This window comes from Stegodyphus dumicola, chromosome X2 (genome assembly GCF_044657685.1).
Source record: "Stegodyphus dumicola isolate Sdum_Otavi_A_Nest chromosome X2, ASM4465768v1".
NCBI lineage: Eukaryota > Metazoa > Arthropoda > Arachnida > Araneae > Eresidae > Stegodyphus > Stegodyphus dumicola.
Genome location: NC_140781.1, coordinates 14,302,206 through 14,318,173, shown reverse-complemented (window position 1 = coordinate 14,318,173; position 15,968 = coordinate 14,302,206). Strand labels below are relative to the sequence as shown.

The 15,968-nt window shown below is 34.3% G+C and overlaps 1 protein-coding gene across 3 annotated transcripts in view; it reads left to right on the top strand.

Moving 5' to 3' along the window:
- hook (hook microtubule tethering protein) overlaps nt 1–15,968 on the top strand; it is a 227,166-nt gene that overhangs the window by 169,421 nt on the left and 41,777 nt on the right. For 2 of the 3 annotated variants that reach the window (XM_085809575.1, XM_085809577.1), the window contains one exon: nt 12,599–12,670. In XM_085809575.1, the coding sequence (XP_085665701.1) occupies nt 12,599–12,670 (72 nt within the window). The remainder of the gene's footprint in view (nt 1–12,598; nt 12,671–15,968) is intronic. The other variant, XM_085809576.1, reaches the window with a different exon arrangement.

Sequence of the window (15,968 nt, the reverse complement as noted above, 5' to 3'; positions counted from 1 at the left end):
TATTTTTCTTCAAATATTTACCTCACTTCAATTCAGATCGAAAATAAGCAGATAGCCCTTGTGTGCTTTGTCATGATTAAATTGATCTAGTCTGATGAAATTTTCCTTTTTGATTAAAATTAGCTGTCCTTTCACAATGTTTTCTCGTATTTAACAAGTACCATTTGATATACTGCATATTAAAAAAAATCTGCTGTATTTTGGTTCCTCTGTTTCGTTTTCCACATCAGGCACAAAAATGAGGAATATTTAATGCAGCCGGGATTGTTTAAAATTGTTTTCTGCAATATGACTGAGAAGTACAGTTTATGCAAATTCCTGGTGATTTTATATGACCTACTGTGCATGTTAAAACTGAAAAACACAACATTGTTTCTAACACAATTTGAGACAGCTTTTATGTAACTCCATAATGACCATATTGCCTCTTTGTCTTTTTTGACATAGATTGATTTTTTAATGTGTATCAAATAGTAATCTATGAATTTATTCTATTAGAATAAGATTTTGTATTCATTTTTGAAGTATTTATGTGGTCACACTTAGAAGCAGTGTAACAACAGGGTAGGTCAAGGACCTACCCCTTGTCGAACATGTAGGCTAAAGACCTGAAAATGCCATCTGGGAGAGCTGAGAAAGGGGGAAAGAGCTGGCTTTAACCTGAGTCTAGAGATACATATATATTGGGTTGGAGGGAAAGTTCTGTCGTATTTTAAAGAAAATATTTGAATTCATTTATAAAAATATGTGTTTAATATTAATCAATTATATATGCTCCATTATTTGTTACAACCTGTTGCCATCTTCCAGGTAACCTGTAAATTCCTGTTTTGTAGAAGTTCTCATCCATGGAGTTAAAATAGTCAGCAACTGCCTTAGAAACACTTTCAAAAGACTTGAATTTTTTTCCCGTTAGATAATTTTGCAGAGATCTGAACAGGTAATAATCAGAGGGTGCAATGTCAGGTGAATACGGGGGGTGACTAAGGATTTCCCATCCTAACGCATTCAGTTTTTGTAGTGTCACCACTGCAGTATGCGGGCTAGCATTATCGTGATGGAACACTATTCCTTTTCTGGACGCTAATGCTGGCCTTTTTTCTTTGATAGCTGCATTCAATTTATCCAGCTGATTGCAGTACAGATCCGCGTTGATGTTTTTTCCCTGTTTCAGCAACTCGTAATACACTGGACCTTTCCTGTCCCACCACAAACAAAGCAGTACTTTTCGTTGATGGATACTTGGTTTTGGAACTGTTGCTGATGTTCCTGGTTTGCAGTAAGATTTTTTTCTTTTAATATTCTCGTAAAGAATCCTCTTTTCATCTCCAGTAACCAGCCTGTCCAAAAACGGCTCCACATTGTGTCTAATCAGATGTGATGAACATATTCTTACACGATCAGACAAATTCTTTTCTGTTAATTCATGTGGAACCCAAACACTTTGCTTTAACACAAACCCAAGAGATTTAATGTGATCTCCAACAGTTGTATGATGAATGCCAAACTCTTCTGCAATTTCTCGACTTGTTAAATGTGGATTATTTTCCAACATGGATCGCAAAACATCATTATCGATCTTGGATGGTCGTCCAGATCGAACACTTTCTTTGAGGCTCAGGTCCCCGGAACGAAATTTGCTAAACCATCTTTGACAAGTACAAACATTTACAATATCTTTTCCAAATACCGCACATAAATTTTTTACATGCAACAGATGCATTGCTTCCTTTTTGGAATTCATATAAAATGCAGTGTCGTAAATGCACTTTATCTACCGACATGTTTTTTCCTTTAAATATTACAAGTAAATGATGAACGGTAAAAAAGGGCACCTTTTATATTATACAGCAGCTAAAAAAAAAAAAAAAAAATCCGATTGACTCACTAGCCAGATGTTTTTTTTATTTACAAGAAAAATCACCTGCCTATTTAAAATACGACAGAACTTTCCCTCCAACCCGATAATACATACATATAATACATATAGTGTAAGTCAACTGGTGCACATAAATCATAGCATAAGTCATAAAGTACAGTACAGGTAAAGTAAGTAAAAGTAAACAATATGGGTACTAAGTATGGCCTTAGGCCGTTTACAATTATTTGGGTCATTTACATCATTATCTTATTACAGGGTTGTTGATACTTGCGAGGTTAGTATAAAAATTCTGGGCAAGCTGGCACTAAAAATATTTCTGTTCTTCGATGCCTAATTTATCATGAAGTTTTTCATTTTGTGCCTGCGGTAACTTTTTCCTATATGATTTGTATGAATATGCCCAAATCGGGCAAGCATAACACAGTATGAGACACAATACAGTTTTATAAATAAGCAACTTGTTATCTATTGAAAGTATACTTGAGAAATTAAGGGGTGAAGTGTAGCTTTACTAACTCGAAACCTTTTAAGGATAGATGTTATGTGTGGGTACCATGAGAGAGTTTTACTGAGGATCACCTCAAGATAAAGGACTTGCTTGGCCTATGGGATATCTTCTCTGTAAAGTTGCAGGTTTTTATTGAATTTGTTGTTCTTGGTAAAAAGGATTGCTTGAGTCTTATATACATTAACTTTGATCTTCCATTTTGTAAGCCAAGTCTCTTATGTTTATGTAGTCTTGTAATCGTATTGCTGGGCTCTTGAATGCACTTTGTGAGAGGATTGCAATGTCATTTGCATACATTGCAAGTGTTATGTTCTGTGTGGTGGGAATGTCGTTCACATAAATATTGAATAAAGTAGGTCCAAGCAAACTTCCCTGGGGGATCCCAGCAAGGATTGCCCTACGTGATGATAGTGTATTTGAGATGTGAACAACAAAGTGTCTACTGGTTAGGCAGCATTTAACTATGTGATGTAGCCTGGGAAGTCCAGGTTGTATAGTTTGTAAATGATAGCAGCCAGCCGTACACTGTCAAAGGCCTTTGCTATATCCAGGAACAGATCTCTTGTAACTTTCTTATTCTGCAGCCTTTTGCTGATGAGTTCCACAACCCGATATAGTTGGTTGGCCGTCGAATGTCTGCTTCGGAACCCAAATTGGTGAGGTATGATTATACTCTTTTGTTCCAGATATTGGTTGATCCTGTTGAGTAGTACACCGCTTCCATAATTTTGCTAAGTGAGGACAATAGGCTTATCGGACGTTAGGATTCTGGTGAATTTGCTGGCTTCTTGGGTTTCAGAATCAGCATAATTTGAGCCAATTTCCAACTTTCCGGGAAGTGCTGCCATCTGAGTAAGAGGTTGATAATCTTGTGAAGTAAAGTAAAATCTTGACTGGGAATCTTTTGATCATTCTGTTGCTAATAGCATCTTACCCAGGGCTATTGTTATTTTTCAACTTCTTTACATACGAGCAGACCTCCAACGGCATAATTAAGATCATGTTTGTGTGTAAGCTTGTCATATAGTTGTTGTGAAAGTCAGTAATTAATTGCTCTGTTGTGGAATCATAAATGTTTGTGCGAAACTGAGATTCTGGATGCTGTGCTAAAAGTTTTTTCTCAGTTTCTGTGTAATAAATCCTTTTAGGGCCTTTAAGGGGTGTAATGCTATGGCATTTTTTGTACATTTTGCCCGCTAACCATATAGAGTTATTATTTGCAGAGAGGGACTCCAGGTAGTTAGCCCAGCAGAGTTGTGAATAATTATTAGTGCGAGACTTGACTGCATCACACAGCCTATTGAAGATGATTTTGTCCTGCCTGGATCTGGTACTGTGAAATTGCCTCCTGGCAGCATTGCATTTTTTGATGAGCTGATTAAGTTCCTTGGATCTGGCAAATTTAGGCTTTTTCATTTCTGTCTAAGCATTTTTGTAAGCATTTTGCTCTGAACTGGTAAACTCCTTGATTAAACTATCAATGTCATTGCCTGAGTGTATCGTTGGGATAGTGTGCTGGATGTTGTTTAGAGTTTTGGCATAATATTGCCAATCAGTTTTAAAGGCTCTTTTAACTGATGTAGTATAACTACTGATATCCAGTATCAAACGGACTGGACTGTGGTCGGAAGATAATTCATCCAACGCAGAAACATCCAGCAGAACACTGGTGTTTCTGAGGAGGAAGAAGTCTAAGATACCGGTGGATCTAGTAGTATACCCTGTTGGGGTAGTTGGAGCCACTATCTGGAAAGAGACCCTGTGGGCCAAATTGAATATAACATTGCCAATTGTGTAAATTAAAGCAGTTCCATGCGCAATGTCTAGCGTTCAGGTCTCCAGCTACGATTAGGTGTGTGCCAAGTGTGAGGAATGTTTTGATATCAGCCTCAACAGCTGTACGGAGTTTTGATGGTGGTATGTAAGTGGAGACAAATGTTGTGATAGAAATAGCTGTAGGTTCAATGGCTGAAAGCTGTGGAATTATTATTTGATAGTGAGGAATGCAGCATTTAACAAGGAGAGCTGTGCCACCTCCTCTCCTCCTGTCAGCAGTTATACCTCTGTTGGATCTGTATACACAGTAATGTGCAACATGAATTGGGTTTGAACGGCCAAGTCTGTGTTCCTGTAGGAAGAATAGGTCTGGGCTGTTCTCATTTATAAAATCTCAAAATTCATTAATCTTACGAGATAAACCATTTGCATTCCATGTAATGATGTTGATACAATTGTTTACAATACTATACATTAAACATCACATTTAAAACCAAAAATATTTTCAAATATTTCAAACAAAATAAACATCTTATCAAGAGTGTGCTCTGCAGCTTCAAGCTGCATCGTATCTGTAATTTTTCTAATAATATTGACAAATGAGAAACCTTTAGAAATGTCCACAAGTTCCTTAATACATTTAAACATATCAGTAAAAACCTTCTGACCTGCCTCAGTAGGTTTTCCCCTGCTACTACTACTACTACTAATAGTTGCATTTTTAACACTATAATCCTACAATTTATTGTTTACAGTAGCAAACTTCCCACTAATTGCATTGGCATAGCTAACACCTGGTATTATATTACTTCTATTAACATTATTTCCTTCATTTGACACATTAACTGTCCTTATTTCATTACTTTGTGCTATTTTGACATTCCTAGCAGTGGGAAACTTTGGACAACCACGGTAATTGGCCATGTTACCTGGTTTGTTTACAGTTACAGCACATGACATTATCTATACGTTTGGCTTTACAATTTTCAGTTTTGTGCAGCCTCGCGCACTTGACACATCGAGGCCTTAGTTTACAGTTATCTGATGACACTGCACAACACATCTGACATAATCATAAGGGCTAACAGAAACATAAAAACACATGAAATAAGTTAAATTAGGAATTTCCTCCGCCCTTGCACGTTCTCCAACTGTACTTGAAATAGCGGCATCGGAACCTTTGATTTTAAGTTATGCATTTGAGAAACTTTGTGTACTTTATAACCAAGAGCAATTGTTATAACCAAGAGCAACTAGCTCTTCATGTATTTCGTCCTTGGGACAATCTCAGGGAAGGCCCCTGAAAACAACTTTAATGGGTTTATCCACTTTACTAATTATCAAATAGTGATCAATTTGTTTATCTTCCAGGTACTTGTAATTACCCTATAGTCACTTTTAGTTTTCGGGAAAACTTTCAAGAATTCACCATTAATTTTGGCTGCAAATTCTAGTTTTAAGTCGTTTTTTAATTTCTTAACAAAATCAGAAAATTTATCTGCCGGTTTTACCATAATAGGTTTAACTTTTGGGGGCTCAGTTTTGGTAATCTCAGGCTCACCCTGATCCATATTGTCATTACCATTATCATTTGCATTCAAGCCACTGCATTTACTGCTAACTGGAATTTCCACATTACATTTAATCAATTTATCTGGCCTGGCTGGATTTTTCGGAAAAACAAAGCTATCAGAATCAGTAATTTCAGTAGCTGACTTCTTATTCTTTTTAGATGGTTGTTTGGGCTTAGCATTAATAATATCCACATTATCATAAACATTAGATTCAGAATTGCTAGCAATTACTTCAGAACAATTTTCTACATTAACATCAATATTCCTACAAGCATTTGCATAGTTGCCAACTCTCCCGATTTAGGCGGGACACTCCCGATTTTCGACCGCTCTCCCGCCAACCTGATTTACAATATATTTCTCCCGACTTTTTCTTATTCTTAATATTTTTCATGATTTTTATGGAACTTGGCTTAATACTTCGTTATATGAACAAAAAAAAAAAAAAGTGATTTTGGATGTCTGAAAGCAACTGAATTTTTTCTAGATTATATCTAAAATAAAACCTTGCGAATCAGATGAGAATTTCTACATTGTGAGTGACAGCATACGTATCCAGAAACGTCGTTCTCCAGTTCTCCAATGGGCATCGAGCTCCACTGCGTGTCATCTGGTATATATTAGCCAATGAGCACAAAGCAAGCTCAAGGCCGTTGCAAAGAAGATTCTTTGGCTGTTGGGCGTTATTTGGATGTTCTTTCGTTATTTCGTTCATCTTGTCTTGAGTTGTGTGAGTACACGTGCCTTTGGGAAATAGTTTTAGAAATTATCGTCTTTTGTTATGTCTGCGAGAAAGGTGAAATACTCGTGCACGTTTCAAAAATCGTACACAGTTGACTTTCCTTCCATTATTTCTTCAAGGAAATGTAATAAATTTGCGATGTGTACCATCTGTCGTTGCGATTTTTCGATTTTGCTTCGTGGAAGGGCAGATGTTCTCAAACATGTGCGTACACAAAAACACAAGGACAACATGAGTTGTTTTGAAAAAATGAAAAATTAAATTTTTCTTCGGAAACAAAAAACCAAAAGTGATTAATGCAGAATGCCTGTTCTCTGCCTTTTTACTGGAGCACAACCTGCCACTGAATGCATCGGATCACGCTGCAGCTTTATTTAGAAAAATGTTTCCCGATAGTGAAATCGCTAAGAAATACTCAAGTGCAAGGACCAAAACAGGTGCAGTTGTTAAAGAAATGGGTTTGAAAAATAAATCTTCAGTTATTGATTGCATTAAAACAGCTCCGTTCTGCCTCTCTACGGATGGAAGCAATAATACCAATTCGAAACTGTATCCAATTGTTGTTTCTTTTTTTAATCCAGAGTCTTCAGAAATTGAGTGCAGTTTACTTTCTGTCCCCACTTTAGAAGGACATTCGACAGGCTTTAATATAGCACAGCTAATTATTAAAACTTTAAAAGAAAATGCAGTCCGTCTGGATAATTGCTTAGCACTTGGTGCCGATAATGCACCAGTAATGGTAGGCTTGAAGACTGGTGTTGCAGGCATCTTAAGAAAGGCAAATTCAGATTTGCAGATAATGAGGTGCACCTGTCACCTCTTAAATTTAGCAGCTAAAAAGGGGCAGCTTCTTTACCATTAAATGTGGATGAACACATTGTTGATATTTATTATTATCTTGAAAGAAGTTCTAAAAGAAAGGAAAAATTGAAACAGTTCCAACAGCTGCATAATACTGAAATAAGAAAAATTTTGAAACGTGTGTACACGCTGGCTGTCTTTAAAGAAATGCTTATCTAGAATCCTCGATCAATGGAACCCACTTCTTGCATTTTTTAAAGAAGAAGTAAATGCTTCGAGATTTAAGATAAAAGGCTCTATTGAAAGTTATAAAGTACCTAAAGTAAATGGAGATGTAGTTACTACTTCCATTGTTAAAAATAGGTTTGAGAAAAATAAAGTAATTTCTGCATCATTCAGCATTTCAACTGGCAGTTCTCAAAATAATACTGCAAAATATAAGCGTAAAGCTGATACAAATTTCTCTCAAAATAAAAAAATTGCTCAGCACACGAAACATTTTCCGATTACTGTAAGTTTATCTTGTGAAGAATGAATATTTATGTTTTTTTCTTCGGACCTTAACAAAGCTTTTTGCTTTTTACAATTCATTTTGCCATCATTTGATGTTCTTAACGCAATTCTACAAAGCAGAATTCCATTAATTCATGTTTTGCAATCAATGATTTATGATCTGTTTAAAGACATTTTACAAAGTTTGTAAAACCAGTCTGTGTTTTGTCTTGTAATTCTATATATGATGTGATTTGTGGTGAAACAGAAAATCAGAAGAAAGATGAAGATTTGGTAATAGGAGCTGCAACTATAAAAGTAGTGGAAGAACTTTCAGAAGAAGACAAAAATAAGTTTTATCTTCATGTTAGAAGTTACTTCTGTCGAGTATGTGATTACATACTACATAAATTCCCAGTCAACGATGAACTGATTTTGCATGCTAAAGTTGCTGATGTTTCTGCTCTAGCAAATGTGTCTTTTTCTTATATAAGGTACTTTTTGAACAGATTTCCTGTGTTAACTTCATTTAGTCATGAAAGATGATATATTGATGTTGCCACTGATAAATATTGCAGTCGCAATTTTGCAGTTTACATTTAGAAAACTTAGATGAAGTTATAAAATCAGCAAGGATTGACACCCAGTGAAATTTAACTGGAAAACTGAAAGGTGCTGATGGAATTTTAAAATATAGTGAACTCTCTAGAATTATGTTGGCCATCTTGACAGTTCCCCATAGTAATGCGGAGTGTGAGAGGATTTTCAGTGTTGTTGCGAAAACGAGGACTAAATTTAGATCTAATATTAGTGATGACACATTAGAAAAACTTTTATTAGCAAAAGCATAGCAAAAGCAGGCCTACGTGACAATTGCTATGAACAAAATTATGAAGTTTCTTTCTTAACGAAAGCAAAATCTGCCACTGTCCATAACATTTGTATGAAAACTGATTAAAGTGTCTTTTTTTTTTTTTAACGATGCAAGTAATAAAAACGTTTGTTATGTCTAAGGTATTTTTGTTTTGCTTGCATTTAAGACTTAGTAACTATTTAAAGTTAATTTATCATTAAAAAGTATATTTTTATCATTTAAAAAATATTTTTAACATTGTGAAAAATCTTCTGATTTCTTAAAAAAATCTCCTGATTTCTTAAAAAAATCTCCTGATTTTTGAGTGTCATAGGTTGGCAAGTATGCGTTTGATTTAACATTATTAAGTTTACCAGCCATAACGTTTTGAGTAATATCAGTAATACTTAAATTAACACAGTCAGGATTATGTGCATCAAGAAACTTACACTTACCATCATATATCCTTAATAGTCTCTCGGCGAATCCACGTTCCCTGGTATACAAATTCCGAAGAAACTGAATATGTTATTCAGCACCTTCAGAGTTGCTCATTGTTTCCAAGTCCATATCAATCAACATAATCCTATTTTTTAACTTTTTAGTGTTCTGTAACACACACAAGTATTCTTCTAATATTAAAGTTTCCACATTTATTAACCCACCTCAATTATCTCCTAGATATTTATCTAGGAAACAATGCATTTCTTCCGTTAACTCTAGCACGTGGTTCCTAACCACAGATGTATCCATTTTAGCCATACAGAGCTCCCCACCATAGCACGTAGACACTAATCCTTGCCGAAATATCACTATTCACTGCACACAAAAGTCACACAATTCAGAAGTAATCCACATCTGCCTAAATCCAATACGATGAAGAACTAGCATAGAATCGCCCATAAGCTCAAAACAGCAAACAAAGCACGTGGAAGAAACAGTAGAAAACACTTCTGCGATCGAACTAGCACAGCGTAAGAAAGACACGTCTTATTACAAATGTAAACATGTAATCACTGCCTGATGTAAATAATTGCTTAAATTAGTGAAATCTATTTAGAAAAAATTATTTCTTGGGGATATTGAGCATGCTGTCATAACAGTAGTGTAACTGATTTGTAATAGTGGCTTAAGCATTTAAATTAATTTGTCTTCATTGTGTACATTCCTGTACCCCCAAATGATACATTTTATGACTTCGAAGTAATGAGTTATGCTATTTAGAAGCAATGTGAATATTTTATATACAATTTCAGTCATTTTTTAATATTCTTATTTTTAGATATTTTCAGGAAAGGTGATAGATTTAGAAGCAATGTGAATATTTTATATACAATTTGTCAATTTTTAATATCCTTATTACGGATATTTTCAGGAAAGGCGATAGCTTTTCCTGTACCTTGCTCAAAAGATTAAAAAGTAAATTATTTGGGGAAAAAATTGGATTGAATGTGATATTTTTGGAATGTGATATATTGGAAAATTAATAATTATATTAATGCAGCAAAAACTCCTTAAAATTCTTGTAATTAATGATTATTATCTTAACAGTTTTTTACTTTTCCTATTAACCTGTTGAGCATTGAAACTGTTACTAGTTATGGTAAGTGTGACATTAAAACACATGCAGATCATTTGCGTTTTGATTTAGGGTAACCTTGATTGATTCTCAATAAGCCATGTTTTGTATTTATAAATGCAGATATAAAATTAACTATTATTTCTCTCTCTACATATATATACAGGGTGTTTCTAAATGAATATCAGAGTTTTAACGCTTTGTAGTAATTATTACATAAAACTTAAAATTATAATTACATAAAATGAAAGAGCAATTCAAACAGTTAAACCTACAAGCTTACAAATGTTCGATGTCACACGGCACTCATCAAGTCGAAAATTCTTGGTACAGCTAACCTTTGGCCGTCCTGTACTCTTCCCTTTGCAAAGGCAGCTGGTATTTTCAAACTGATGATACCATCTACAGTTGTTATTATCCCTTGAGGGATCACATCTGAACTTAATCCAAAATGCACGTTGCACAGTGTTATAATATATATATATATATATATATATGTAAGATATAACAAAATACGATAGCTCCTTTAAAAAAATAATTGGTAACCTCAAAATTAACATTTTGGATTTGGCGATCTCCCCCTAAATTCATCTGTTCTCCCAAATTCGAGATTTTTCTATGTTATGTAGTGCTACTAACCAATCATAGATTAGCTGTACAAGTACATCAAACTTGGTGTAAATTCCTCTGGCAATTAATTGCGGCACTCTTTCCTATCTTCCACCTTGCTAATATTTCCTTCATTAGCTTCCCCATCTAAATACTGCCTGTATCTTAATTTCAAGAAGCAATGTAAATAGATGTTTATTGTATTTCAGTATGATTGGATAAACATCTATGGAGATGATTTTATATGCATGGAAATAAAGACTCTAAAATTGTCAAGTTCATGTTTTCTTGTCTTCATCTGTAAGCCTTCACCCTCAGCTACGACTGCAAGCTAATTCCTCTTCAATGTTTCTGAAATTATGATATATATATGTATTGTATTTTGGAGGAAAAAAGATTAAAATTTGGCACCTGCCTTCGACCAAATAGCAAGCAATAGATCATTTCAAATTCATGGGATCCTGCCATTGAAAAGAGTATATATTAATGGACACAATATAGTCAACTCAATATGACCAACAGCCCACCAGCGGACGAGCGGTAAAGTTGCTGAACACTAGTAGTTCGGTCCGAGGTTCGAATCCCGCGAACGGGCTGGCTGCATGGGCGTTTTCGTGATTTTCCCTATGTGTAACGTGTATACGAGCCAGTTTCCCTTAGAAAGTCCTCCACAAAGGCATCCTTCCCCTTAGGCAGATAGCCCTAATGTGCTTTGCCATAATTAAACAGACCAAACCAAACCTAATATGAGCAACAAAATGGGAATAGATTGGAACAATTGCCTACAAGAAGTTTGCATTCGCAGTGTTCTAAACAGCGCTTCTGGTAAAATCAAAGGGCCCAGCAAAATAGTAGAAATTTAGAAAAGCCTTTTACAAAAACAAAGCATCTCAAATATTCATAGTTTATAAAATAAAAAGGTGGCAGTTCCTTCAGAATTGTGTAGGAATGATTGGCATAACTTTGATGTGATCTTTATCAACTTTAATAGCTTAATGGTAGTCAACTTTCGCAGTGATTGGGTAGTACGTAATTAACAATGATTTTAATTAATCGGTAACAATCATAATTAAAATTAATTCATTAAATATTTAAAATTCATTTTTGTTGATTGCCATTAAGAGTGATGTGACAAATGGTCTGATGACTAAGAAAATTTTATTACTGATGATAAAATGTTCTGCTATAAACATAGTTTTGTGATACATGGTATTCAGTGCTTTGTGATGTTCACATTTTATTAATTTTCTTCTGTCCTTTAAGGAGAGCAAACCAGAGAAAGTGTAAAATTAGAATATGATCTTTCTCTTATATAAATTGTTCTTGCTGTTTTAGGACAATGATATTATTATAATACTTTTTTGATTCCCCAAAATTATTTTTATTAATTTTTTGGAAGGTATTATTTTTGAATACCTGAAAAATGCTGATTTATTTTGTAAACAAATTGTTTCTTATTAAATAGCTATGTTAAACACTTAGTTTTACTGTCATAAAGTGAAATTAAAGAATTACCTATAGATTGCATGAATTGGGTAAACAAGGGGAAAAAAGGGGGGGGGAAATATCTAAAGTAATTTTGTGGTCAGATTGATTGAATTTATATAATAAGTTGCTGCTTTCAGCTTGTTTCATAATTTTGTTAAGGAATTAAAACATTTGACATTTCTTTTTAAAATTTTTGATGTTATGGAATATTGGACGTTTTAAAAATTTCTTGCAGTTTTTGTATTTATTTGTTGCACTATGTAGTATTGTTTGTAAAATACTTTTAATTTTTAGAAGGAAGCAGATAAAGCACGAGCTTTGCATGACATGGAAGATAAAATTATTACAACAGCATTTTATAATTTAGTAAGTAGTTTAGAAAGTATCTTACTCAGATAATTTTTAATATTTATGCTTGTTATTTAAATATGGCTAAGAGTTTGTAGTTAAAATGCTTTAATACGCAAATTTCTTTTTATGAAGAAATTTATGTAATAAATACCTTAGGAAGTCTTAAATGTTTCATGACAAATTTTATATGGTGTAATTCATTGCATAACTGCAGAATAGTTTGTCTCATAAAGGCAGAGTTTAATGTGTGATAGGAATGAATGAAAGAGTTTAATGTGAGATGTAATTGAATGAAACAGTCTTTTTCATTCATGAATTTTTGTTTGTAATACTTAACATTTTAATGTGAGAGGATCTTGTTTGTATGCACTAAGTGAAGAGCAGAGTCTGTTTACAGTACTTTTTCGAGGCTTCATTTATGGTTTTTACACTTTGAGAATTATTGTGTATTTGCATCAAATATTCCAGTTTCACAAAGTTACTGATGCATCCTTTCATACAACTTTGGATCACTTCTGAGTGGATGAGCTGTAAATACTGAGTTTTAATTCAGTGTGAAGTTAACCTGAGAGTTTCTCTAGTGGCATTAGATATGTGTTACAGTATTATTAAATGCTTCAAAGTTGCTCTTGACTCTCTCTCTATGTTGACTTCCATGTTTATTTTACACTTCCTTTTACATTACCAGTCCTCTTTATTTTCTGTCTCACTTAAATATGAAAGCAAAGAATTATAATATTTTATTGTGTGTTTAAAATTTTGCCTTTACTTTTGTATGGAGGTTAGTTTTTCTCTGCTTTAAGCCCTTGTATATGTTTTCTGTAACATCTATACTACATAATTTATTTATTTAAAGCACTGTGAAATGTACAAGATTAATAATGCTATGTAATTAAAATTGCTGGAAGGTTTAATGTTAATTTTTCTAGTAATCAGTTCACTATTTATATATATATATATATATATATATGTTACGGTGAAACACCGGAATCTGGATAATGTCGACTTTCACCGGTGAATGTCAACGTTCACATAGTCGCATGGTGTATGTCCGAAATATTTTCTAAATACTCTTATTTCTGACTTACACCGGTGAATGTCGACATTCACCATGTACTAATGGTGAATGTTGAACATATTTCCTTCTCCGTAATTCATTCACGAAAAAATGCACTTGAGACTCAGAATAAGAACATAAGAACTTAAAACACACAGTACATTCAAAATGAGAAAGGAAAATAATAGAAGTTATAAACTTACCAAATTATGTGATTCAAATCTTATTTATTGCAACAACTTAAACTATTATGACACTTTGAATTTCACAAGAGGCCCTTGCTTTTACAACTCCATTTATTTGTGGAACACTTCCTTTTGGAATGGCAGCGTGTACATTTACTCCTCTCTTTTCGACCTACACCAGAGCATATCTATGATTGTCGACATACACCGGTGAGGGTCCGAATGTACAAGAATGTAAAGAAATATTCGATCTTTCACCGATGTATTTGGTGAATGTTGACACTCTCAGGTGAAAGTCGACATTCTCCAATTTCGGGGTTTCACGGCAACATATATATAGCTACTTATATAAGATTCAGTTTTTTATTTTATTTATTTATTTTTTTTAATGTAGTACTAATTACTCTTAGCAAGCTTCTGGTTATCCAAAGTGGTAATGCCATTAAGTGTGTAAAACTTGTAAACAAATGGTGTAAAACTTGCATCGGACGTATATCACAATGGAATATGTAAATGGTTATGATTTGAGTTCACCGACACATCATGGGCAACTGCAGTGCTCTTTACAGTGTGTATAAAGGGAGGGAAAATTGCTATTTGCATAACAGGAATTGTACTCTCATGAGAATTTTGTGTGTGCAGCTTCAGTATGCCTCGTAGAAAAGCACAAGTATATTTTAGTTGGTGTGGTAAAGTTTATTTTGTTGATTGTGGTGGCAAAAGTACATGTCTAATGTTATGATAAACAGGAATATAGTGGCAACTTAACCCGGACAAGATCCAGGTCTATAGCCCGCCGTGACGAGAGAGTGACAAACACGTGAAAACAGATTTAATTCTATCTTTATTGAATACTAAGAATATTGAAGAGAGATTATTTTTTGAATCCATTGTGTCATATGGCGATATGAGGCCTCCTCACTCAGAAAAAAAGATATATCAATTCTTCCACAGAGCCCTTTGAAGACTTGGTATATTTCAGCTCAATCACATGCAGGTACTCTTCATCGGGATGCCGGGCGAAAATGCCAAGCCCAAGAAAAAAAAGAGATTAGCTTAAATTTTGTAGCTACAGCCTCAAAGAGAAAGAAAACTCGCTTCCATCATACACACTGGGAGACCAAGAAAGCTTGCACGATAAATTCCAAAAGTTTGCATTTCACCCCACTCTTACCGTCTTTCTCCATGCAGCATCTCCATTTCGCACCTTCACAATCTCCTCCTCCTCCTCTCTCCCAGGTGGACAAAAACTACCGTCTTTTATAAAGTTCCACAGTTAAGTTTTGCCGCCAATGAAAAAAATCCAGCATCAGAAGGCAACCAATCGTAAAATACTTTCAGCTACCCAGGCAAACAGAAGTGAAGACGCTAGTTGTCTGACACAATACTTTCCTCCACTTACGACAACTGTCTGATGAAATCTGTTCCTCACCTTACAACACAAGTTGGCGAAAAAAGGAAACTGTCGCCAATGGAATCTTATACAAATGTCTAAATATTGCCATAACGTAGTAAATAATTAATTCAATGTGACCTCGTAACATATCCACCCCTCCTTCGAAAAAAAAAAGGGAAAAAAAAATATTCCTATGTGCACGAAGACATTGCTAGTGTTTAGAGGCAGCCTCATATCAACTCATGCCAATTCATGTTAAAGTGCTGGTTGAAAATACATATATTACACACAAATTGCTGTTTACATAATAAATAAAAGTACTTAGTATACAAAGGCCAGACAAATAACATAATCAGATGCGCTATAAACAAACATACAATTTTTAACATATTAAAGCATGGAAATCACTTGGTTAAATTGCTGTTATTTAACACCAAAGTATATGGGTAATTGTGCAAAGAGTCCAATTTTGTACTGTTGGCACAGATAATTAGAGTTCAATCGATAGCCTTCTGTGCATCACGCACAGTAATGGAAGCATTTTAAAAGTCCATGAAAAATATTCAGTAATGGAAGCATTCATTTTAAAAGTCCATGAATAGAGTTCATAATATCAAAAAAGTGTATGAGTTTAAAATAATTACCGTACTGAGTATTCAGGCACAGTCTCTTAAC